The 27,203-nt window shown below is 47.0% G+C and overlaps 1 protein-coding gene across 2 annotated transcripts in view; it reads right to left on the bottom strand.

The window, feature by feature from the left end:
• Positions 1–1,374: 1,374 nt before the first annotated feature.
• The window catches only part of RUBCN (rubicon autophagy regulator), a 49,872-nt gene continuing 24,043 nt past the window's right edge, over positions 1,375–27,203 (bottom strand). For both annotated transcript variants that reach the window (XM_044290188.1, XM_044290189.1), the window contains exons 9-20: positions 23,537–23,652; positions 23,239–23,434; positions 21,606–21,710; positions 16,485–16,539; positions 16,165–16,297; positions 15,505–15,650; positions 15,360–15,424; positions 14,955–15,193; positions 14,502–14,563; positions 14,011–14,164; positions 3,590–3,680; positions 1,375–3,482 (exon numbers count right to left, since the gene is read on the bottom strand). In XM_044290188.1, the coding sequence (XP_044146123.1) occupies positions 3,322–3,482; positions 3,590–3,680; positions 14,011–14,164; positions 14,502–14,563; positions 14,955–15,193; positions 15,360–15,424; positions 15,505–15,650; positions 16,165–16,297; positions 16,485–16,539; positions 21,606–21,710; positions 23,239–23,434; positions 23,537–23,652 (1,523 nt within the window). In that variant the 3' untranslated portion in view covers positions 1,375–3,321. The remainder of the gene's footprint in view (positions 3,483–3,589; positions 3,681–14,010; positions 14,165–14,501; positions 14,564–14,954; positions 15,194–15,359; positions 15,425–15,504; positions 15,651–16,164; positions 16,298–16,484; positions 16,540–21,605; positions 21,711–23,238; positions 23,435–23,536; positions 23,653–27,203) is intronic.

Below are 27,203 nucleotides of genomic sequence, written 5' to 3'. Positions count from 1 at the left end.
GGACTGGTTATATTCTTTTTGCGGAGCATGGAATGAAGCAACAGATGCGGACAGCACACGGAGTGCTGTCCGCATCTTTTGCGCCCCCATTGAAGTGAATGGGTCCGCATCCAAGCCGCAAAAATAGATGCGGACCAAAACAACGGTCGTGTGCATGTAGCCTAAATCTGTAAGTGAGGCTGTTTGCTTTGCAATCTCCATTAGGCATTCCTCTTTGTGCCAAATCATCATAGACAGCAGTAGCATGCAGCATAACGTAAGCCAGAAAAAATGCTTTTCGGACTCCCCAAAAAACAATTGGGAGTTTTCAGAAACCGCGGTCACATGCAAAACACAAAAAATGAGAAAATCCACAATATGTCAAAATTTTCTGTGGATTTTACTCTCTGTATGAGTTATGCTGCAGAAAATAACATTTGCACGTCATCAGAAACTGCTTTAACATGTCTTTAAAATACAAGTCACAGCAGATATATACACACCCGATTCAGATATTTTTCCTTCTGGGGATTTATTTAAAAAGAAAAAAAATGTTCTTCACGTCAAAAATTTAAAAGAATTTAAACCTATTCCTCACACTGCAACTACCTCCATTCACCACAAGTGGATGGTGTTAGAATATAAAGGCTATGTGGACATTCGGGGGCAATTCTTTTTTTATTAGTGCTTATTTTGAGCTAAAAATAATTTGTTAAATTGGTCTTTATAAAAAAATATGGCATCCACACACCTGAGATGCTCTAGTAGTAGCCTTTGGATTTTCTGTCTTTTCAGTCAGACCAGGAGCAGACGGACTCCTTATCTCTGCTCTCTTACGCTGGGTTCACACCTGAGCTTTTTACAGCACGTTCCTACACGCTGTAAAACGCACAACAGGCAAGAACCAATGATTCCCTATGGGAATGGTTCTCACCTGGGCGTTTTACAGCGCGTACGATCGCGCTGTAAAACGCCCGACGCTCAAACAAGTGCTTGAGCTTTTTTTTGGGCGTTTGTCGCGCGTTCCCGCACATAGAAATTCGGGAACGCGCGACAATGTGTGAACGCCAGTCTCTGTATGCGCGATTGTAAACGCCCGTACAATCGCGCATACAGAGCGCTCGTTTCAGAACGCTCAGGTCTGAACCCAGCGTTAGGGTTGTCCCACATGAGCGGATGCTGTGCGTGACATCCGCTGCGTGAATGACAGCCAAGACTCGCTGTGGACAGCAGAAGCACGAAGCATTAACATGATTGATCTGTGCCTGTGACCTTTTTATTACAAAATCACAGTGACAACTTTATCTCACTGTGATTTTGTAGTAGAGAGGCACGGAGCATTATCAATCATGTTAATGCTCCGTGCTTCTTCTGTCCGCAGCGGGTCTTGGCTGTCATTCACGCAGCGGATGTCACGCACGGCATCTGCTCGTATGAAAGAGCCCTTACATTCATAGACACTCTGTTCTTATGTTACTGATAAAAATGTGGCTTAAATATGTGGCTTAAATAAGTGTTTATGACCTCTAAATAGGTTACAGATGAGGTTTATTAGATGATGGAAAGAGTCACACAGCTAGGAAAACAGTTAACTCTTTGTGACAGAATGGCTCAATATTTTTAATAAAGGCCAAATGAAAACATGATTTTTAACCAAAAATTTGTAACATGCTCCAAAAGGTGTACATAGCCTTTAAGTCCACTGTATGCATTTTTTCCTAATTAAGTCCCCATTGTACGTACACAGAGGACCCATCCATTTTGCAGGTGCCTGAGAGATGCCTCTACATATTAAGTGTCTGATAGAGAAACACTGCAAGTGCTATAGCATTCATATGAGGAATGACGCTAGTAAAAAGGCTAAAATGCCCACAGAACACTGAACATTTATCTGCAGCCAATGGCGCATGCCTGTTATTTGGTTTGTGTGTAATTGTAGACTGAAGAGAGTGACTCCTGTAAGGGAAGGATTCAGAGTTATGCACTAACGCCTTCACACCAACAAGTTAGTCCAGCTCAAGTGCGGGGAGGTGAAAGTGAGTGGGAGAGCATCCAAGAGCTTTTCACATAGCACTTCTTAGGGACACTCCACCTGTGCCTCTCATACGTTCTGTAGGTAGGTCATTTACATATAGGCTATCCACGGTGAGGCTCCAGCTAGATAAGTGCCTTTTAATATTCATTAAAGTGCATCTAATTAAATAACATGAAATATACTGAAACAGACAAGACAATACTGGAGTTGGGTATACAATCAGTTAGTACATTAGTGCAAAACTGCAGGACACTCATGTGACCCAAGGACCTCAAGGTAAAGTCAGTTTAATCTTGTTAGATCAATGCTCTCCAAACACAATTTGGAGATTAAGGGTAATATTTGCTTCTTCATCTCCTCTCGGCACTTATTCCTCCTCAGTTATGTATAAAAAAAAAAAATGGTACCCCAAGATTTCAGTCAGGCTTAGGGAGAGTAACAGGATCCTGTAAAAAAAATAATAATCGGATCCTATTCATTAGTTATGCATTATTGGCATCCGTTCGAGCCATTTACGTTTTTTTTCTCCCGTCTAAAAAACAGATCTCAAACAGATGCCAAATGTGCATAACTGATGCACAGGATCCTGATTTTTTACAGGATCCAGTTTTTTTTCTGTTCTGATGGAAAATGAAACGGTGATGTGAGCGCTCCCTTAGACAACTTCTTCGGTAAATAACTCCCAGCATGCAATGCTAGAAGCAGAATGGGAGTAAAGTGTCATAGGCAACCAGGGTTAACTAAACCTGCCCTGTTTTATGGCAACGGCCCAGACAAATTCCCCCCCAAAAAAGGATTGAATGTCTCAGATACCAGTTATGGCTGAAATGTCCTGGGAAAATACAGACCCTATAGAGATAAACCGCTGCCAACCTGAAGCTGAGGGTATGACTAGATGTGTATTGGCATTAACCTGCCTAATCTATCTAATATTTCTCATCTCCCTACCATGCTATTGATAATAGTCATGTCAAACAACATGGGGCCACAATGTCAATAAGTCTACATCAAATTCTCTGTGACCCTGTGGAAATCTTTCCCTTCTTCACGGACACATTTTGACAACCACATAAGAAACTTTCCAATAGGTGGCAGCGTTGGCATCAGTTGTCTCACAATCTTGACATTGGCAGCTGTACACAGTTATAAACGGTCCACATGTAACCTATGAGAAGGTTATAGCTGGAAAACCAGCTTGAGTGGGAGTAGCCATCCATAATGTCCAAACTGTAGTGGAACGATGGCATTCCTTGATAGACCAGCAATTGTAGATACCCCTGGACGTTTACCCTTCATTCGGACTCTGCTCAGTCAGAATTCTTCTCCTGCGAGGATTCATCTTCCTCCTGTTCAGAGTTGTACGACTCAAGGCTCTGTCTGGCCATTTGATCCCTCCTTGCCCGCAAGCGTTCACATTTAGGGCAATGGTCCGAACAGAAACAATGCTTGTGATAACAGGCCTTACAGTCTAAGTACAGAGAGAAAGGGAGTGAATTACACATGGTGTGAAATAACGTATTTCAGTACTGCAGCCTTTCTTAGATGTAAACTGGCATCGCATTTGGTGGCACATACCTTCACACCTTCTGCACTTTGCCAATTCAAAAGGGAAGATGATGTCTTCACTCTGACAGAATTCACATATGAAGCCCTTTGCTTGGCACAACTGATGAGCAAGAGATAAGCAGACAATGGGTTAAAGCATTGCCTAAAGGCCCCTTTACACTGGCCGAGCATCGGGCAGATAATTGCCAACAAGCGTTTGTAGGAACGCTCATTATTAAATCACAAGGCAGTGTAAAAGTGCCACCGATTACCAGATGAAGGCACAAAATGCTCATTCATTGAGTAATAAGATCATTCGCGTGGACACCTAAACCATCATTTGCCGGCAGCAGATCGTTCTGTCTAAACTGCCTCTGCTTATGGCAAAACAATGATTCTGTATGCGAATGAACGATTCGCATACTGTGGAGGAGATCGCAGCATGTAAATGCAGTGCTTCACCTCCACTGACAAGCAGGCGATTGTTGGGAAGGAACGTTTCCTTCCCAACAATCATCTGCTCCATCGAGTAGCGTAAAGGGGCCTTTAGAAACATACAGGCATTCATCTAGAAACTAGCGTACTTTAGGAACAGCAGACAAACAGAAATTCATTGAAAAATTGCTTTGGAAATAAGTGGAAAATGAATCTAAAGAAATTGAAACAGTTGCCCGTAGCAACCAACCAAGCCCTGGAAACACGAGAGCTTGAATGTCTGGTTGCTAAGGGCACTATGAGACTTCTCCCTTGCACTTGCGAGCCCCCCTGCACATAGATTGTAAGTCTTATGTACCATACTGATCCCATTTTTTTTCAATTGCTTGAACCTACGTGTTCTCATATTTAACAGCTGGAAGTTACTTCAAAGGATCCGATGGGGCACGGAGGACAGCTTACTCAACAGCCGATGAAAAAAAACTATTCCTGCGACGACTTCTAGTTATGCAGTAAGACTACTTTCACACCGGCGTTTTGGCTTTCCGGTTGTGAGATCCGTTCAGGGCTCTCACAGGCGGTCGAAAACGGATCAGTTTTGCCCCAATGCATTCTAAATGGAAAAGGACCCGCTCAGAACGCATCAGTTTGCCTCCGTTTCATCTCCATTCCGTTTTGGTGTCCGTTTGACGAAACTGCGACAAACGGATCCGTTTTGACACACAATGCAAGTCAATGGGGACGGATACGTTTTCTATGACACAATCTGGCACAGAAGAAAACGGATCAGTCATCCATTGACTTTCAATGGTGTTTTAGACGGAACCGTCATGGCTATGTTAAAGATAATACAAACGGATCCGTTCTGAACGGATGCAGACAGTTGTATTATCGGAACATATCCGCACCAAAAGAGAGTGTGAAAGTAGCCTTACACGTGATGTGGACACTAAGCAAGCTGAAGTACAGTATCCTTGAGGGGTTGTTTTCACTACATTAAGGCCTCATGCACACGGCCATAGCCGTTTTGCGGTTCACAGATTGCAGATCTGCAAAACATGAATACCGGCAATGTGCGTTCCGCATGTTGTAGATCAGCACATCTTGCCATTTCTTAGAAATGCCTATTCTTGTCCGCAAAACAGACAAGAATAGGACATGTTTTTTTTATATTTGCGGGGCCACGCAACGGACAACACACAGCGTGCTGTCCGCATCTTTTGCAGCCCTATTGAAATGAATGGGCCTGAATCCAATCTGCAAGAAATGCAGAAAAAGAAAACAGTCGTGTGCGTGAGGCCTTATCGTGTAGAGAAAGTTAATACAAGGCACTTACTAATGTATTGTGACTGTCCATATTGCCTCCTTTGCTGGCTGGTTTTATTTTTCCATCACATTATACACTTCTTGTTTCCATGGTTACGACCACCCTCCAATCCACCAGTGGCCATGCTTGCGCACTATAGGAAAAAGTGCTGGCCGGGACCGTGGGAGTGCGCACAGGCTGGCACTTTTTCCTATAGTGTGCAAGCACGACCACCGCTGCTGGATTGTAGAGAGGTCAAGCAGTCAAAACAGTAGAAAAAAAATATTTATTTCTTCATTATAAAATCCGTAGGCTGACCAGACAGGCAAGGTCTATGCGTTTCGACTGTACGTCTTAATCATGACCACATTGTGTTATCACATCCTCTCTTGCCATGATCCCATCCCATGATAATCAGCTCCAAGCTAGAGCTGCCTCCAATGGCTTTCCTAAAATGCATACAAAATGCTACTCAATTATAACACAACAAAAAAACTAAACGGGAGCGATAAATCAAATCATATCGATTATTCATACCCTTCGGTTTTTTTGTGTTCGGTGTAAAAATCCAACAGGATTCTCTATTCAGCAATCGTCTATTTATGTCTCCTCCCCTTGCGGATTTAAATACCCTTTCTATCTATACCCATGACACCCAGTCTGGTCAGGTCACCCTGATGATAGCACAGAGATGTTCAGCAGTTTGAGATTGGAGACATCCGACAAGTGCTTGCTTCTTCTCACTTTCAGACTGTTTGAGGCGTTGCAGGTCGCCAAATAAATGACATTATTCGTGTCACAGTTGATGTACGATCTTAAAGACCTCCTTGGTTACACTGGATCCGAATGTTTTACCCACTGTAATATAGTGACAGGTTTTACAAACACTATGGCCACATGTGTAACTGCCCACAACATTCAACCACGTGGGTTTGCCACTATACAACTTTTCTATGAACAAACTAAGGGACAGAGTGGAGTACAAAGTAGGTGCCTGTGTGCTTACCACTTGAAAGTCTGGCTCTAAAATTTGTCGCAAGCTGTCATCTTGAAATAAAATGGGTAGATATTTCCTGATAATACCTTGTATCTCCTGAAACTGGCGACTGTAGGAGGTGACAACCCTCAGTTGTTGTTGTCCCCACCTTCCCTCTTCACTGTACTGTGTGTAATCAATGCCTCTCTATTCACGTTTTACTTTCTCTCCTGTCTGCTTCAAAATCCGATCACTGTACCCTCTCAATCTCCAAACAGAGCCATTCGTTCTGACTCAAACATTGAATCTTCTGAGCAGTTTCGGCAGACTCTAATGGTCTCACCATAGGGAATGCCTTTTATTACACATTTCGTATGGCATGATGAGGCTAGAAGCAAGGTGTTACTGTTTTTTCTGTAATTCCTGCTAACCACCTTGCCTGCCTTATTTGATAACTTAATGTCCAAAAAAGGAATGTCCTCTGGGGACAAATTATACGTAAATCTAAGATTCATATTGTTCTTATTTATGTAGTCGATGTATAAAAAAAAAGGAGATTTTTTGTATAACTTACCAGTTAAATCTCTTTCTCGCTCTTCCTTGGGGGACACAGACCTTGGGTATAGCTCAGCTCCCTAGGAGGCGTGACACTAAGTAAAACTGTTAAGCCCCTCCTCCATCAGCTATACCCTCAGCCTGGAGATAGAGGCTACCAGTTGCGTGTCCAAGTAGTGAAAGGATAACAACCAATAACGGAAACAACCAGCCAGCAACCCAACGGGGCGCCAGACCATAACCCTGTAACCAAACACAGAAGGGTGGGTGCTGTGTCCCCCAAGGAAGAGCGAGAAAGAGATTTAACTGGTAAGTTATACAAAAAATCTCCTTTTCTCGCCCATTTTCCTTGGGGGACACAGACCTTGGGACGTTCAAGAGCAGTCCAAGAAGGGAGGGACCACAAACCCAAGGCGGAACACCACCAGAGCATCAGGAAACCGCTGCCTGCAAAACCAGGCGGCCCAAAGCAGCATCCGCTGATGGATGCGTATGCACCCTATAGAACTTTGTGAAAGTGTGCAGAGAGGACCAAGTGGCTGCTTTGCACAACTGTTCAGCCGAGGCCCGATGCCTCTGCGCCAAGGAAGCTCCGACTGCTCTGGTGGAATGAGCAGTGACGCCGAAAGGCGGAGGTCTGCCCTTGGCTCGATAAGCCTCAGACACCGCCAGTTTAATGAAACGGGCAATAGCCACCTTGGAGACCGCCAACCCTCTGCGCGAACCCTCCGGAACCACAAACAGGGAGTCCGTGCGCCGAAAGGACCCGGTGACCTCCAAGTAAATCCTCAACGCCCTGACCACATCCAGACGGTGCAGTTCCCGTTCTCTGGGGTGGGAAGGAGAGGGACAGAGCGACGGAAGGACGATGTCCTCATTGATGTGAAAGGCGGAGACCACCTTTGGCAGGAAAGTCGGGGGACAGGCCGAAGCACAACCTTATCCTGGTGGAAGATCAGGAAAGGTTCGAAGCAAGAAAGAGCCGCTAACTCCGACACCCGTCGGAGAGACGTGACGGCCACAAGAAAGATGACCTTGCACCACATTCAGGTCCCAGGAAGGAACTGGAGGGCGGTACGGCGGAACAGAGTGAGCCACCCCTTGTAAGAAGGTCTTAATTGGCCCTAGAGGGGCCAGGGGACGCTGGAGAAGAATAGACAGCGCCGAAATCTGACCCTTCAGAGAACTGAGGCACAGCCCCAGGTCCAGACCCGACTGGAGGAAGGACAGGATTGTGGGAAGAGAAAACCGGAGAGGTGGGATGCTCCGGGACTCACAGAACCCCAGATAGGACCTCCAAACCCGATAGTAGATCCTAGAGGATACGGGCTTACGAGCCCGGATCATGGTGCGGACTACGTCCGCGGAGAAACCCCGTCGCGTTAAGACGGCGGTCTCAATAGCCACGCCGTCAAACGTAGCGAGCCTAAATGCTCGTGGAAGATCGGTCCCTGAGAGAGAAGGTCTTCCCTGGAGGGCAGTGGCCACGGTGCGTCTGCCAACAGCAACATTAGGTCGGCGTACCAAGACCGGCGGGGCCAATCCGGGGCGATTAGAATCGCGGGGACGCCCTCTGCCGCGATCCTCCGAAGAACCCGTGGCAGGAGGGGAAAAGGAGGAAAGACGTACAGAAGGGAGAATTCGCGCCACGGAAGGACGAGCGCGTCGGCGCCGTATGCCTTCGGGTCCCGTGCCCTGGCCAGGTATAGGGGGACCTTGTGGTTGAATTTGGAGGCCATGAGGTCCACGTCGGGGCGACCCCAGCGAAGACAAAGGGCTTCGAACACCTCTGGGTGCAGGGACCATTCTCCCGGGTCGATGGTGGACCGGCTGAGGAAATCCGCCGCCCAGTTGTCCACCCCCGGGATGTAAATCGCAGATAAGGCCGGCACGTGCGTCTCCGCCCAGAGGAGAATGAGGGTCACCTCTTGCATCGCTGCAGCGCTGCCTCCCTGATGGTTTATGTATGCCACAGCCGTGGCATTGTCCGATTGGATCCGAACAGGGTGGCCCCTCAGCAGATGGGTCCAGTGTCTGAGGGACAGAAGAATCGCCCTCAGTTCCAGAATATTGATTGGAAGTCTGGACTCCGATAGAGACCAAACGCCCTGGACGGACCGGGGAGGGAAACCCCCCCCCACCCCCGTAAGCTGGCATCTGTGGTAATCACCAGCCAGTTCAGTGGAAGGAAGGACTTCCCCCTTAGAGGGATATGCAACCACCAGCCGAGGGAAGCCCGAGCCAGGGGAGGCAGAAGAAAGGTCCTGTCCAGACTCCTCGGTGATTTGTCCCAGGCCGACAGAATTGCCCTCTGAAAGGTGCGGGATCGGAATTGTGCGAACGGCACCGCTTCGAAACAGGCAACCATCTTTCCCAACAACCGCATGCTGGATCTGAGGGAAGGGCGGTGATGACGGAGGAGACTGCGAACCGACCCGCGAAGGGCCAGACGCTTGTCCGACGGAAGGCGGACCTCCGCCAACTCTGTATCCAGGAGCATCCCCAGGAAGATCAGCCGTCTGGAGGGGGTAAGGGAAGATTTGGGGTGGTTGATAATCCAACCGAACCGCGTCAGGGTCTCCAGAGTGAGTTCCACACTGCGGGATGTCTGAGAGAAGGAGGGTGCCTTGACCAGGATGTCGTCCAAGTATGGGAGAAGAAAAACACTTCTTGAACGTAGAAGGGCCAAGACAGGGGCCAGGACCTTGGTGAACACTCGAGGAGCCGTCGCCAGACCAAAGGGAAGGGCGACGAATTGGAAGTGATCGTCCCCCACCGCGAAGCGCAGGAAGCGGTGATGACATGGAGCAACCGGAACGTGGAGGTATGCATCCTGAATGTCGATTGAGGCCATGAAATCCCCTCTTTCCAGGGAGGCCACTGCGGACCTGAGAGACTCCATCCGGAATCTCTGCAGTCGGAGAAAACGGTTCAGGCGTTTTAGGTCCAAGATCGGACGCACTGAGCCTTCCTTCTTGGGAACCACAAAGAGGTTCGAGTAGAACCCCCTGAACCTTTCCGTCGGAGGCACGGGGGCGACGACACCCTTGTCCATTAGAGAGTGAATGGCCGCGAAGAAGGCGGCCACTCGTACGGGATCTCGCGGAGGACGGGATCGGAAGAAACGGTCTGGCGGAATGGACGCAAATTCGATTTTGTATCCGCAAGATACAATCTCGAGCGCCCATGCGTCTGAGATGTGGGCCCGCCATACGTTCCTGAATAGGAGAAGGCGGCCCCCCACCCGGGTGGGTGGGGGCGCACCTTCAGGCAGAGGTCTGCTGGCCTGTGGGAGCCCGTGCAGGCTGGGACTTGCGCCAGGTAGGTTGCGTCCGAAAAAACGGCTTCTTGCGTCTATCCTGGGCTGGGCCAGAGGAAGAAGAACTGGCCGCGGGTCTAGACCCGGTGGGCTTGCGAAAGGACCGAAAACGGGACGAACCAGCGCGACCACGGGGGGCGCCCATTGGCCTGGACTGGGGGAGGTGAGTACTCTTCCCACCCGTGGCCTCTGATATAAGTTCGTCCAGACGGGTTCCGAACAGGCGGGAACCCGTGAATGGTAGGCCGGCCAAAGAGCGTTTGGAAGCGGCGTCCGCCGCCCAAACCTTCAGCCAGAGTTCCCTCCTGACAGAAACTGCCAGGGCAGAGGAACGGGCAATGAGGGCACCCGCATCAAGGGAGGCCTCACAGACGAATTTTCCGGCCTGAACAATTAGTTGGGCTAAGGAACGGAGGTCCTGAACAGGGACGACCGACCCTAACTCCCGTTCCAGTTGCAAACCCCATTCAGAGACCGCTTTGCCAACCCAGGCGGAGGCAAAGACCGGTCTAAGGGCCGAACCAGAGGCAGTAAATATGGCCTTGGAGAGGGATTCCGTACGACGGTCCTCAACAGACTGGAGGGAAGATCCGTCCTGTACAGGAATAGTAGTGCTTTTGGACAGGCGAGCCACGGGAGGATCAACCTTAGGCGGGGATGTCCACGTGGTCACAGAATCCGCTGGAAAGGGATAACAAATGTCCAGCTTTTTGGGTGTAATAAAGCGGACGTTAGGCCGAGTCCAAGCCTTGGATACCACAGAAGAAAAATCAGCGTGTATGGGAAAAACCTTGGAGGCCTGTTTGGGGCGGAGAAAGGACACGCCGGCCTGTTCAGAGCTGGGGGGGTCATCGTGTAGCTGAAAGGTATCACGGATGCTAGTGACAAGATGCCCCACCGCGGACGCCAATTTGGACGGAAGCTCTGAGTCCATGTCCACCTCCGAATCCGCCAGTTCTCCCTCAGAAAGCGTATCCCTTTGAGAGGATAGACTTGACTGAGCTCGCACGCATGGCGGAGAGAGCGAAGCATCTGGAGAAGATGTGCGCTCAACCCTTGAACGTTTCTGAGTATGCCGGGCCCTGGAAGATTCGCTGGGAGGCAGGGAACCAGTGGGGGCGGCAGAAACGGTAGTCCCAGCGGGTGCGACAGGGATTGTGGCAGCCTGCGGGAGAGGCGGTCTATCCACGAGACGGCCCACTACGTGTGTAAGGCTTTCCACCGCCTGAGACAGAGACCTAGCCCAGTCAGGGGGTTCAGAGGCACCGGGGGGCGCAGCGGGAAGCGGGCCCTGCACCGGGGCCTGACATGCAAGGCAATGCGGCTCAGACTGCCCACGCGGAAAAAGTTCCTTACAGGCGGTACAGGCATGGTACCAGGGTTTGGGGGCACCTGTGGGATCTGACATGCTGAAGTGTGGTTGTACTCTAATATAGAGACCACAAAGGGTTATAGCAGCTATGACCAGGAGGGTTAGGAGAGGGTTAACTGTCCTACCAGTGCCTCAGAAGAAAGTCAGGAGATGGCCCAGATCAGCAGCAGCAGAGAAGCAATGAACAGCAGTGAGCAGCAGAGAGCAGCAGAGAGCGCCCACAGAAGCCGAGCGATGTACACAGGAGGTTAGAGTCCCCCACCGTGTCCCAGCTTCCTGTCAGGAGTGAGGAAGCGCGGGAAACCTCAGCAGAAAGCGCGGGGAACAAGCTCCGCCCCCTCCAGCGCTTGAAATGTCTCCTGTGAAGGAGAACGTAGCTCCGCCCCCAAAATGACGCGCGCGTAAGCCCCGCCCCCTGCCGGGACCGCTAAGCCCCGCCCCCCGGTCTCGGCGGGAAGGGGGAGAGAGAGAAGAGAAAAAATGGAGTCAGCCCCGAATGAGGGGGGGGGAGAAAGATAGCAGCGTGGGGGGGAACGGCGTGGGGGTGCTGAGGATGCTGCTGTGCTGCATTGTCCTGCAGATGAGCGCTCAGAATGAGCGACCACGGGTGCCCCCCTTACCCAGAGGGGTAGATGCTGCAGATAGGGACGGGGTATGGGCTGGAATAGCCATCTCACCGTCCGACGTCTTCACCCTCAGTCCTTTCCAGCAGGGTCGCCCCTTCAGCCACTGGCACCGCAGTGGCAGGAAGCTGGAAGAGGGGCTTGGCGTGCGGGCGACCCCCTAGCTGGCGGGATGTAGGGGAGCCATTGCTGCCCAGATCCTCCTATTGCTTCTGTGGGGGAGGCAGCAGTGCAGATAAGTTGGCACTGGCGCAGCTCAACCCCGGGAGAGCAGAGAGGTCTAATGCGTCTCTGGTATCCCTAGGAAAAAATAAAATAACAAAATTAGAAGAAAAAGTAAAAATAACAAGGAGAAAACAGCCCTGCAGTAGCAGGGAGTGTCTGGCCTCCTTGGACACTAAGCTAAAACTGGTAGCCTCTATCTCCAGGCTGAGGGTATAGCTGATGGAGGAGGGGCTTAACAGTTTTACTTAGTGTCACGCCTCCTAGGGAGCTGAGCTATACCCAAGGTCTGTGTCCCCCAAGGAAAATGGGCGAGAAAAAAAAACTCTGGTCTCTGGAGTTCCAGATCATCACAATGTCATCTATGAACCTCCCATACCACACGATCAAGGACATGAATATGTTTATCCTCAGTCATGAGATGACACTCCTCCCAATGGGACATGTATATATTTGCGAACGAGGGGGAGAACTTTGCACCCATGGAGGCTCCCCTCATCTGCAAATAAAAATTCTCATTGAAGGAGAAGTAATTGTGACCGAGCAGGAACTCCACAGACATATAGAGAAACTCTTTGAGAGCTGGACTGTATTTACTATATATGTCCAGATGTCTTTTCAAGCTAAGCAAGTCCAAATGGTTTGGAATGGAAGGGTTAAGTGCCACCACATCACATGTGGCCCACCTGAAGCCTCCCTCCATTCTATTCTACTTACAATATCCAGAACGTGCTTTGTGTCCCGCAAATAACTTGGAATACATTTCACCAATGGTTGCAAGTATTAATCCACCCATTCTCCCAATCGCTCCCCCAAACTCCCTATACCCGACATGGTCAAGTGGTCAAGCAGCCAGCAAGGAAGCAATACGGACAATCACAATACATTAGTAAGTGCCTTGTATTAAAGGGGTATTCCCATCTTCACTTTTCATACTTACCTTCATTGAGCGCGACATTCACTTCCTGGATGAGCCGCGCTTGCGCAGAAGACTGAAGATTTTCTCCCGGCCGGGCAATGTCCTGAACGCGCAATCTCCCGGCATGCGTGTTCGCGGCTCTGTACTATACTGGCCAGGAAGAAGTCATCATGGCGCATGCACAGCAGCGTGCGCGCTTAGGACATTGCGCGGCCCGGCCGGGAGAAAATCTTCAGTCTTCTGCGCAAGCGCGGCCCGGCGGGATTCGACAGAAGAGGTGGCCGTAACCATTGGAGATGAAAGACAACGATCAGGTAAGAGGGGACTTATTTTCTCAAAAAGGGTGGGAATTGGGTAATTAAATGTATTTACAAAAATGATCACTGTCAAATCATTAACAGATTTAACAGTGATCATTGTGATGGGAATACCCCTTTAACTTTCTCTACATGATAAATGCATTGCTGAAGTGAGACAACCCCTTTAAGATTATGCTAAGGGCACGTTCACATGGACAAAATACATGCTAGAAAATTCTGCCATGAATTTGTCATGGATCCTCCGATTTGCATCTACTACTGCTACGGCTAATCCACGTGCAGCTAACCTGTGGCAGCTTCTGTACAGAAACCACATCAAGACGCGTTATGTATAAGGAGCTATGCAGACTTCCAGAGAACAACGCGGCACAGATTTGGCTGCCCTATACGTCATAAACGTTTACCATGCATTTATCCACGTGTAAGGTTCCAAGTCTCACTAACTCCTTCAGGTGTGGCACCAGTTCCCCCTTCTTTATGGCCGTAAGGTCATTCAAGGAGAAGAGGTGCAGGTCTTCAGTCAGATGTCCCGGGACACTGTCATACAGTTCCAGTATACTGTGATGAAAGGAAGAGGCAGAAAAAGATTAGCTTGTTTCCTTACCTTACTTTCTGGCTCAATATACTGTATATCCCCAAATGTGTGGCACGACAGGACCAGCTTTGTTTGGAAAAATATGACCGGATGTCTTTGCTACATGAGTGGCCACCCAGGGTTTGGGTTGTGAATTGTAGACTGTCAAGGGCTTTGCTAGCATGTCGTAATATTGTGTTGGAAAACCTCATGGGAAATTAAGAGTCTTTAACCAAATTAAAGGCAAAGGTGGGCACATCTGTACTTCACAGCTTTTACTACTAGAGGCATAAATTCCCTCCTTAAAGAATGAGGACTCACCCTTTGGCCAGTCGGCAGGTTTTAAACATGTTCTTCAGGTGTACCAGTTGGATTCGTAATAGCTGTTAACATAACCAATGAATAACCTGATTAAAAGAGATGTCCTGCCTTTGTAGTGGCCTATCCTCAAGATAGGGTATCACTAGCTGAACTGCATGGGTCCGGCACCCTGTACCCTTGCCAATCGGATGTTCTGTATAGCTGTCGCCGTAATTCGGCACTAGAACTATCCTGTACTGTCAACATCGAAGTGGATAGCACTCGTCTGTGCAGGCGCTGTTCCCATTGAAGTCAAGTGCAGTGACGAGCGCAGTCCATTACAAGGCTGAGATATAGTATGCTGGACCCCCCACAAATCAGCTACTGATGGCCTATCTAGAGGATAGGCTACCACTTAAAAAGGCTGGACAACCGCTTTATACATATGGAAAACTCCAGCTTACTGACACCTACCCGAACTTGTTCCAGAGCCTTCACCTTCCTGTACATTGCATTATTGATATCATCCACATTAAACAGCGGGTCACTCCAGATCTTGGTAAGGAGGTCCTTGGAGAAGTTACTGACATAATATTTGCTGAAGTCCCATTTCCGTAAAATTCTGCCTGGGATAACAGACTGGGCATTCTCGTGGCAACACTGGCAAAAATACTTACCCAGGTACTCACAGTACCGGAGCCTTTTAATGTAATCTATTGAGAAGAACAGAGATGTTTAAATTAGGCACTAGGATACCTAAATGTAATAGGAGCTAGTAAAAAACATGTTGCTTAGGTATTTCTGCAAGGAGGTGTCGTTTACCCAGGCTGAGCACACAACCTAACCTAAGAAGAATATGGTCTATTGTATGCCACTTACCAGGCTCAATTCTAATGCCACAACCGGCACATCTGTAATTCTGCTTTGTGACGGTCACTTTTCTCCTGGTGAAATAAACCAGCAGACATGAGCTACTGCACACAGCCCCTCTCACTCCCCATACAGCTACAATCTCATGACATACGTGGGAGCGGTGTGGATATTGAAGATGATCTGCGGTCGTGGAGGTGCCCACTCCAAGTTCCCGCGAACACGAATACGCAGCTTGTATATATCAGCATGTTCTCCATCATCTGGTGAAATTGGCATGGAATCTGGGATTGGCAAGAGCTGAAACAATGGACCACAAAAACATAAGAAGCAGCTAGTAATAAAGCAAGTGTTAGGCTCCAGGCACATTATGTATGACCCTCCAACCGACGTATACATCAAGAGTATTCCCAACAGAAGGCTCTGATGTATACCAAAGTATAGGTTGCCCATAGCCCCTAAAGTTTAAAACTCTTCTGTCACTTTTTGGCTGTTTGCGCTGCCCTAAAAAAAAAAAAAAAAAAAAAAAAAAAAAAAATTGTAGAAAAGATCCCAATGGAAATTAATCTTTTGGACTCTTTGGATCAATGAGGGACTACGGATATGTTTGACTGGTGCAAAGCCGAAAAATAAATATACCACAACATGTGAACACACATCTATGGCCCTTCTAGTTTGCGGTCTTATGTGCATAACACTATCCAACTTAAAAGACTATGGTTTCAATGGCTTTTATCCTTGGTGTTGTACTTGACGGTTGTAGTGCGTAAAGCACCTCCCTGAGATTTGTATTCTACACTTATTTCATCCATACCTTCTGAGGAGCATCGTGTTCTGGAACCAGCCACTCCAGCTCAGAGGCCGCAGGTAACTGCATGCCCTCAAACTGTTTCAGCAGGCCCATGGCAACGGCTTCAGCGGAGTTAGAGTGAAGGAAGGAGTATGATCTGAGAGGAAAAGAAGGAGAGAACGAAGCACATAAAGGATACGTTTTTTAGTTTTTTTTACCGTACTCTGCAGGATACAAGAATGTGGCGTGCTGCGTTTTTGTATCCTTTTTTTATACGTCAAACAGAGGCATAAAATGTGATGTGAACCCACCCTAACCATTTGTAAAGCATCATGTACACTTACATGGACTCCGAGCTCTGCACAGACTGACAGTTTGAGGATTTCTTGACGTCTGCATCTAAATAAAAGCATAAAAAGCAATTGGTTAACATCCTTATTAACCCGCAGAACGGCCGTACATAATAAATCAAAATGGAAAATGAAAGGAGGAATCTGACTGATTTGCTATTGGCAACTAAGCCAGTTTTCCCTTGCAAAAGTTTTGATAAGTCTCCCCCAAAATCCATAATCATAAACTCAGTCACAGCAAAAATAAGGCCCAATTCACATTTCCATTTGACGTACGTGAAAAAAAAAAAAAAAATCAGTACTTGTTTCATCAGTGAAGATGTCCGTGCGTGGTTCGTGTTCCGTTTTCTGTCCTATGTGTCATCCACATTCCACGGACAATGTTCAGCTGAAAGTTAATTTCCAAAGTATCTCCTATCAGTGGTCAGCAAAAAACGGACCTAATACTGACGCAACACGGATGCCATCTGTGTTGTGTTTGTGTTTTTTCACAGACCATAAACTATAAGGGAGCATTCACACGACCGTGTTTTTCTTCCGCGTCCGTTCCGCAATTTTTGCGGACAATACACAGACCCATTCATTTCTATGGGTCCGCAAAAATTGCGGAATGCCTTTCATTGTCATCCGTGTGCTGTCCGTTCCTTTTATTTTAGAACATGTCCTATACTTGGCCGCAAATTGCGGTCCGTGGCCCCATAGAAAGTCAATGGGTCCGTAAAAAACGGATAGCACACGGAAATGCATCCGTATGTCATCATTCAGTTAAAACCGTGAAAAACAGATGACACACGGAAGCACCACGTCAGTATTATACGGACTTACGGAACAAAAATGGAAAGATAACTGAAGACATACGGAACAATGATTTGCGGACCGCAAAACCAACACATTCGTGTGAATGCTCCCTAATATTGGGTCCACATCACGGACAAGTAGTGCAGGTCTCCGTGATTTTTTTCACTGACCCGCGGTCCGTAAAAAAAAAATATTGATATGTGAATAGACAACGGGTACATGTGCTGTCCACAGAAAATGACGGTGAAAAATGGATATGTGAAAGAGACCCAAGAGTACAGGCACACAGTGGTTAGAAGTACAGCGATCTTATATCATCCTGGACAAAGTAGTTTTTAACAACACGCGTGCAAAGTGCCAATAGTGCTAACAAGGTAAAACAGGCGAGAGAGGAGGGGACAGCACTGTCAGTGATCCCTCAGTACCCTGCCACAACAGTCATACTACCTGAGAGCATGTCCATTCCTAGTCATTACAATCAGGCCCATCCTTACCATCTGTGTAATACAGCAGCGAGTTACAGCAGAGCACAGGAAGATTACAAGAATGAAATGTGCAATGTTCTTCCTTCTTATTTTTGTTGATGCCAAGTCCTTGGTCAGAAGTACTTACTAAAATGTATCTGCTATGGCAAAGGGAACTGTAAAGCACCTCCTTATACAATCCTTTCATAAATCAATAGTACAAGCGACGATATGGAACTATATCTTATTAGAGAAAAATGCCTCTTTCTCCACTTATCAGACTTGTATCCTCCTCCCCAGCCTCCTGTACCAATCACTTGGTAAAATCCATACACAAGGCAGGAAGGAGAAGGATATACTGTACAAGTACAAGATTTTGTAGTATATACTCTACAGCTTCACTAAAGTTAGGGCTACACGGCCACACCGGTTGCGTGACAGCTGTCGCGGCCAGGATCTCTTAGTAGTGGCGATACCACAGACATGAATAAAGTCGCGAGAAATCCAACACGGTGTGCTTTAGGCATCTTTTGCGGCCCCACTGAAATTAAGTTCTTTTTTGCCTTCCTCTGGATCAACTTGCAGTATTAAGGCCGAACTGGATGGACAGATGTCTTTTTTCGGCCTTATATACTATGTTACCCAATCTGTAAAAAATGTGGACCAAAAACTACAGTCGTGTGCAGGATCCCTTACACCGAGAGGTAGAAAAATCAAGCTTACTCAGCTAGGAAAAAGTGCACCTTAGAGGCAATCCGATTTACATGTGATCAGTACAAAGAACTAGCACAAGATGTATTACAGGACAAGGAAGGGACATTCTTTACATGTGGAAAATGGTGATTTAGACTTTATCTGCATAGGAAAAGGTTCTTTACAGTTACAGGTAGATGGACCGGTGTCTTTTTTTTTCAAACTATGTTCCACTTAAATCTTGACAAAGTGTACACTTCTATAATATAGAAAAAGCTAATACAAGGCACTTACTGATGTACTGTGACTGTCTATATTGCTTCCTTTGCTGGCTGGATTCATTTTTCCATGACACGTGCCAGCAGATCCCCCCCCGCCCCCCCTTGTGCCAGCAGATCTCCCCCCCCTCTTGTGCCAGCAGATCTCCCCCCCCCTCTTGTGCCAGCAGATCTCCCCCCCCCTCTTGTGCCAGCAGATCTCCCCCCCCCTCTTGTGCCAGCAGATCTCCCCCCCCCTCTTGTGCCAGCAGATCTCCCCCCCCCCCCTCTTGTGCCAGCAGATCTCCCCCCCCCCTTCTTGTGCCAGCAGATCTCCCCCCCCCCTTCTTTTGTGCCAGCAGATCTCCCCCCCCCCCTTCATTTGTGCCAGCAGATCTCCCCCCCCCCCTCTTGTGCCAGCAGGTCTGCCCCCCTCTTGTGCCAGCAGGTCTGCCCCCCTCTTGTGCCAGCAGGTCTGCCCCCCTCTTGTGCCAGCAGGTCTGCCCCCCTCTTGTGCCAGCAGGTCTGCCCCCCTCTTGTGCCAGCAGGTCTGCCCCCCTCTTGTGCCAGCAGGTCTGCCCCCCTCTTGTGCCAGCAGGTCTGCCCCCCTCTTGTGCCAGCAGGTCTGCCCCCCTCTTGTGCCAGCAGGTCTGCCCCCCTCTTGTGCCAGCAGGTCTGCCCCCCTCTTGTGCCAGCAGATCTCCCCCCCCCCTCTTGTGCCAGCAGATCTCCCCCCCCCTCTTGTGCCAGCAGATCTCCCCCCCCCTCTTGTGCCAGCAGATCTCCCCCCCCCCTCTTGTGCCAGCAGATCTCCCCCCCCCCTTGTGCCAGCAGATCTCCCCCCCTCTTGTGCCAGCAGATCTCCCCCCCTCTTGTGCCAGCAGATCTCCCCCCCTCTTATGCCAGCAGATCTCCCCCCCCCCCTCTTGTGCCAGCAGATCTCCCCCCCCCTCTTGTGCCAGCAGATCTCCCCCCCCCCTCTTGTGCCAGCAGATCTCCCCCCCCCTTGTGCCAGCAGATCTCCCCCCCCTCTTGTGCCAGCAGATCTCCCCCCCCCTCTTGTGCCAGCAGATCTCCCCCCCCCTCTTGTGCCAGCAGATCTCCCCCCCCCTTCATTTGTGCCAGCAGGTCTGCCCCCCTCTTGTGCCAGCAGGTCTGCCCCCCTCTTGTGCCAGCAGGTCTGCCCCCCTCTTGTGCCAGCAGATCTCCCCCCCCTCTTGTGCCAGCAGATCCCCCCCCTCTTGTGCCAGCAGATCCCCCCCCCCTCTTGTGCCAGCAGATCTCCCCCCCTCTTGTGCCAGCAGATCTCCCCCCCCTCTTGTGCCAGCAGATCTCCCCCCCCCTCTTGTGCCAGCAGATCTCCCCCCCCCCCCTTTGTGCCAGCAGTTCTTCCCCCCCCCCCCCCCCTTCCCCCCTCCATTTGTGCCAGCAGGTCTGCCCCCCTGCTGGAAAGGTTAATATTGCGGGCCAGCAGGAGACCACGGAGCGGGAGCAATAGCAAGCACTTCACTCCCGCTCTGTGGTCACGTGACACAAACGAATCTTCGATGCAAAAAATTAGCATCAAGGATTTTTTTGTGTTGAATTACTTGATTCAATCGAGTAATTGTTATAGCCCTAGTTACAACCACCCAGCAATACAGCAGCGGTGGCCGTGCTTGCACAGTATAGGAACAAGCACTGGGCTCTCTGCCAGAGTGCACAGTCTTGCACTTTTTCCTATAGTGTGCAAGCATGACCACCACTGCTGGATTGCAGGGTGGTCATAACCATGGAAACGAACAGTGTATAACGTGATGGAAAAATTAATCCAGCCAGCAATAGGACGCAATATAGACAATCACAATACATTAGTAAGCGGCTTGTATTAACGTTTTCTACATGATAAATGCCATTTGCTGAAGTGAGACACCCCCTTTAAGTATATTATGTACACTTGTATTGTATTATGTACACAATGCTATTTGTAATACTATCACAGCCAATAAAATGAGTTTTAAAAAAAAGGTTGAAAAAGAAATACCCAATCCCGCAAAAGTTTACTCTCTGGTCGCGCTGTGTAAGACATTCTGGTACAAGCAATTCACCACACCATTAGTAACTGGTCACCTGTACAAGGTTGCCTCACCCAGTGATATTCAGTTATACTGTACATGTGACTAAAGGTGCCCAAACACATTAAAGGTTCCAACCATCTAAAGTGTATGGGGGTGTGCAGACTCCCTTCAGACATCAGATGTTCGACACACTCTACCGAGGAATGGCACTTACCGCTTGTTCTTAAAGTGGACCTGTCACCTCTCCCGACATGTCTGTTTTAGTAACTACTTGCACCCCCCTAGTAATAAACATTCTGGAGTATCTATTCTTATGATGTGCGGCTCCCTTATTATTCCTGCTATGAATAAATTACTAGTTGGGGTGGGGTCCCTGCGGGCAACGGACATGTCAGAAGAAGTGACAGGCGTTCCAGAGTAATAAGATAGTTGTCTGTAACCAGGGAGCCTGGTGAAATCTCATGTCCATGGTGTGGGCAGGGTAAAGCTCCTGACTGGTCCCCCCGTAAATTAGAAAATGATGGGCTAAATAGTAACTACGGTGTTATGTTAATGACAAAGTATACATGAAGTGAACAGTAGAACAGAAGCAGTCAGCAGGATATGTAGAATCACTGGGTGAAAGGTCTACGGCAAGCTCCATATGGCACAGATTGCAAATGTCTACTCTGCGGGGGATGGAAAAGAAGCTGGAGATCTTAATCTACATTTTTAATAAAACATCCATACAGTTATTAAAAGTCTTCATACACAGGAGTTATTCTCCAGGCACGGAGACACTTGCATCCCCCTGTAATACTGCGAGCTGTTTAAATACTGCTGTATATGGTAAAAAAAATGATGTACCTTTGATTTCATACTGATCCCCCTCATCTACAGAGCCAGTATCAGACAGACGAGTTGAGTCATGTGAACTTATCTGGGAACTGCTGTCAGTCGTCACACCAAAGCCTGTAACAGATAATCATTAGGACAGTCCCATTAAAATGCCACGGCATCTGAGCTTGGTCTGATACAGAGCAGGATAAGCAAGTACTGCCAGACACAGATAAATCTATTCTCTGATCTTGCAAATATTCTATTTTTATTGTCCAACATTTCTCCTTACAAAAGTATACATGAAAAGATTTACTTTAACCCCTAGTGACCGCGGACACGTGTTTTTATGGCGGTCGGTAATGGTCCTTATTGTAGGCCGCCACCTTTTTACGGCAACCTAAAGTGCTGCCAGCTGGGTTCATGCTTTAACCGGATGTACAGAAGCGCAAATCTGGGCTGCTTAACCCCCTAGATGCTGCAGTCAATAGCGACTATGGCATCTAAGGGGTTTAAAGGAAAAGAGCTCCCTCTGTCAGGCATCAACACCCTGAGTGAGATCACAGGGTGCTGACATTTTTGCATAGCAGCCAGGGACCTAATAAAAAGCCCCTACGTTTGCCTGCAGTGTATACCCATACTTTCAGAGCCGCAGCCTGGTATGCTACTGACAGTATAATACACTGTACTACATAAGTAGTACAGGGTATTATATAAGCGATCAGGAGTTCACCTGTCAAAGTCCCCTTGTGGGACTAGGTAGTAAAACCAAAAGTTAAAGTTTCATTAAAAAAAAACTCCAAGTAAAAAAAAAAAAAAAAAAATACCCCTCCAGCCTTCACATACTTGGAATCACAACTTCCATAACGAAAAAATATATCTATAAAAAAATAAAAAAAGCAGAATACCATTTTTTTTTTCTTATTCTCCATTAAAAAATAAAAATCACATATTGTTATGTACTCCAAAATATTACCAATGAAGTCATCCCGCAAATATCAAGCCCACATACAGCTCTAAAAAATAAAATAAAAAAATTAATAAAAAAACGTTATGGGTCTTGGAATGCGGCAATGCAAAATCTTTTTTTTTTTTTAAGCCGCTTTATTTTGCAATAGTAGCAAGTAAAAATATAGATATATTTGGTATCACAATAATTATACTGACCCAGAGAGTATATACATTATGTTATTTATGCTGCAAAGTGAATGTTGCAAAATTTACGACCTAAAAACTCAATGATGATGATGCTGTTTTTTTTTTTTGTTTTTTTCTTCTTCATCCTAGTCATAAAAAATTAATAAAAGCTATGTGTTCCCCGTAATGGTGCCATAAAAAAAATAATAATAATAATAATTATAATAATACAACTTGTCCTGCAAATAACAGGCTCTCATACACAGATGGAAAAATAAAACAGTTACGGCTCTTGAAAGGCGATGGAAAAAAAATAAAAAAATAAATTGCTTGGTTGCTAAGGCCCAAAAAGGAATACAGGGGAAGGGGATTTCTCCAATATGATAATTAATTGTGCAAACTGTTATAACTACAATTAGTAAATCAGCCTTAGTTAGCTAAGGTGATCCAAGTTCAGTTCATAGAACACAGGAGGCTGGATTAAGATCATCTGGAACAGCTTTCCTCTGCTGAACCTTTTACTTACTGCTTGACTGTTCATCGTTACTAGGCGTCTTCCTCGTTCGGATCTGTTGTCGCCGTAGACAGATCTTCTGTTTCAGTTCCCGAATCTCCCGATCACTGTCTTCTTCCTCTTCCTGAAGCTGCCGGCTCATCATGTTACATTTCATAAGCTCAATAGCTGCTATCAGAGACTCTGAAATGCTGAAGTGAGCATTCTCCTGTACCAAGAGCACAGCTTGGGTGAGATCGTTTACACTCTAGTCCAAATCAATGGCAAAAATCCTACATCAACAAAAAGATCAAGTACATTTTCTCCATACCTTCTCCAGGTCAGCGCAGCTCCCGAAATCCTGTTCAGAGAGATAACTGATTAATGACTGTCCCTCTGAAGGCCTTCGAAATATCCCATCTGTGGAGTTCAAGTACTGGGAGCTGTCTGCGAAACATAGAAAGAAGGATTTTAAATACATGTTCACTGATGGGATAGTGTGAAGAAAAAATAATGTATGCTGTTAGTGTAGAAGGGAGGGAAAGAAATGGGACCCGCTCCCATCTCAAAAACAGGACCCCCTAAAGGCTATTTTCAGAAGTCCCATAACAGTTAAAGGGAACCTGTCACCAGGATTTTGTGTATAGAGCTGACGACATGGGTTGCTAGATGGCCTCTAGCACATCCGCAATTCCCAGTCCCCATAGCTCTGTGTGCTTTTATTTTGTAAAAAAAAAAAAAAAAAACGATTTGATACATATGCAAATTAACCTGAGATGAGTCCTGTCCGTGAGATGAGTCAGGGACAGGACTCATCTCAGGTTAATTTGCATATGTATCAAATCGTTTTTTTTACACGATAAAAGCACACAGAGCTATGGGGACTGGCTATTGCGGATGTGATAGCGGCCATCTAGCAACCCATGTCCTCAGCTCTATACAAAAAATCCTGGTGACAGGTTCCCTTTAAGGCAGAACAAACTGCACAAGTGCAGCCAGCTCTCCTTACACGGACAGTATAATCCATTGTACTACATAAGTGTATAAGCGATCAGGAGTACATCTGTCAAAGTGCACTTGTAGGACTAGGTGGTAAAAACAAAAGTTTAAGTAAAATTTCATAAAAAATAAAAAAAAACTCCAAGAAAAATATAAACCTTTTTCCATTGAAACAATGTTTTTCAATGGAAAAAATTGCAAAAATAAAATCCCCTCCAGCCTCCACATACTTGGAATCACAGCATCCCTAATGACCCGGTGAACGTCCCAGAACTCACTTCTGGGATCTGCACCTATCTGACATGTGTAGCATATCCGACAGACATGCCAAAATAGTGAGATGGGAATATGACCCTTCTTTCTTCTGATCCTGAAGGTACCAGGAGTTGAACCCTACTAATCAACAATTTCTGGCCTACTCCACTGATAGTCTATCCATGTTTAATACTGGAAAACCCAGTGCAGTGATTATAGGTATTGATAGTGCACCATAAAAGATTTTACAAATCTGTTCCCATACCACTAGATAAATATGTGTTTCATGAGAGTGTGGACATCTGGTCTCACTCTTGTTCTCTGTCGTGAAGCAGTCACTAGAGCTTATTCAACCCAAAGCTGTCAAGCTAATCATTCACTAGGTGTCTGAGTAAGCACATTGGGTTCCCTTTAACTGCATTTGGACAGACTACCATTGATGTGATTGCGCATAAACACAGGCTAGTTGTGTAGAAGTGGAAAAGGTAGAACATGGTCAATGCAAATTAGTAGTGATAGACATGCCGAATTCAGTTGTGTCTCATTCAAGAATTAAAAGTAACATGTTGCAGAAAACCAGCATTGTAATTATTGCAGCACGAGCCTTGAAGAATCATGGCTGCATAATGGTCATGGTTATTCATGAGCTCCAGCTCTTCCTGCCCAACTGCGGACGATTAGCAGTTCTCTCCTAAAGAGAAAACTAGAGAGAAGCCTGTCAATCAGCAGGTGGTTGGGGAAATCGGGAGATTATGAATATCCATGACTCTTTTAAAGTCCTGCACTGCAATAATTACAATGGTTCTCTGCATACAACTTACTTTCAGACTATAATTAACACAAAGCTGAAATCAGCATGTCTTTCAGTACTGTATCCTGCCATCAGTGAGGGCAGCATAAAGTTGATGACAGGTTCCCTTTAAAAAGGCTCTGTCAGCATGATCAACCCTATTCAACCAGACATATTGCCAGGTGGGGGATCATCTTGCTCATTAAAACTAGACCTCTCTTTTGTCTGTATGATAAAATAGCTGCAGAGGTACCTGTGGTTTTATTCATATGAAAATGAGCAAGTTTGAGCACTACTATGTAACACCCCCTGTGCTCTGCACAGTCCCTCCTCCCCTTGATTGACGGGGCTAGACATCAGCATACTGAGGACAGAGCTGTGTCCTAGCATGTACATTACATACAGTGGAGGAAATAATTATTTGACCCCTCACTGATTTTGTAAGTTTGTCCAATGACAAAGAAATGAAAAGTCTCAGAACAGTATCATTTCAATGGTAGGTTTATTGTAACAGTGGCAGATAGCACATCAAAAGGAAAATCGAAAAAATAACTTTAAATAAAAGATAGCAACTGATTTGCATTTCATTGAGTGAAATAAGTATTTGAACCCCTACCAACCATTAAGAGTTCTGGCTCCCACAGAGTGGTTAGACACTTCTACTCAATTAGTCACCCTCATTAAGGACACCTGTCTTAACTAGTCACCTGTATAAAAGACACCTGTCCACAGAATCAATCAATCAAGCAGACTCCAAACTCTCCAACATGGGAAAGACCAAAGAGCTGTCCAAGGATGTCAGAGACAAAATTGTAGACCTGCACAAGGCTGGAATGGGCTACAAAACCATTAGCAAGAAGCTGGGAGAGAAGGTGACAACTGTTGGTGCGATTGTTCGAAAATGGAAGGAGCACAAAATGACCATCAATCGACCTCGCTCTGGGGCTCCACGCAAGATCTCACCTCGTGGGGTGTCAATGGTTCTGAGAAAGGTGAAAAAGCATCCTAGAACTACACGGGAGGAGTTAGTTAATGACCTCAAATTAGCAGGGACCACAGTCACCAAGAAAACCATTGGAAACACATTACACCGCAATGGATTAAAATCCTGCAGGGCTCGCAAGGTCCCCCTGCTCAGGAAGGCACATGTGCAGGCCCGTCTGAAGTTTGCCAATGAACACCTGAATGATTCAGAGAGTGACTGGGAGAAGGTGCTGTGGTCTGATGAGACCAAAATAGAGCTCTTTGGCATTAACTCAACTCGCTGTGTTTGGAGGAAGAAAAATGCTGCCTATGACCCCCAATACACCGTCCCCACCGTCAAGCATGGGGGTGGAAACATTTTGCTTTGGGGGTGTTTTTCTGCTAAGGGCACAGGACAACTTATTCGCATAAACGGGAAAATGGACGGAGCCATGTATCGTGAAATCCTGAGCGACAACCTCCTTCCCTCTGCCAGGAAACTGAAAATGGGTCGTGGATGGGTGTTCCAGCACGACAATGACCCAAAACATACAGCAAAGGCAACAAAGGAGTGGCTCAAGAAGAAGCACATTAAGGTCATGGAGTGGCCTAGTCAGTCTCCGGACCTTAATCCAATCGAAAACCTATGGAGGGAGCTCAAGCTCAGAGTTGCACAGAGACAGCCTCGAAACCTTAGGGATTTAGAGATGATCTGCAAAGAGGAGTGGACCAACATTCCTCCTAAAATGTGCGCAAACTTGGTCATCAATTACAAGAAACGTTTGACCTCTGTGCTTGCAAACAAGGGTTTTTCCACCAAGTATTAAGTCTTTTTTTGTTAGAGGGTTCAAATACTTATTTCACTCAATGAAATGCAAATCAGTTGCTATCTTTTATTTAAAGTTATTTTTTCGATTTTCCTTTTGATGTGCTATCTGCCACTGTTACAATAAACCTACCATTGAAATGATACTGTTCTGAGACTTTTCAT

This window comes from Bufo gargarizans, chromosome 4, assembly GCF_014858855.1.
Source record: "Bufo gargarizans isolate SCDJY-AF-19 chromosome 4, ASM1485885v1, whole genome shotgun sequence".
Classification (NCBI taxonomy): domain Eukaryota; kingdom Metazoa; phylum Chordata; class Amphibia; order Anura; family Bufonidae; genus Bufo; species Bufo gargarizans.
The sequence above is the reverse complement of the archived record's forward strand: the minus strand, read 5'-3'. Positions and strand labels throughout refer to the sequence as shown.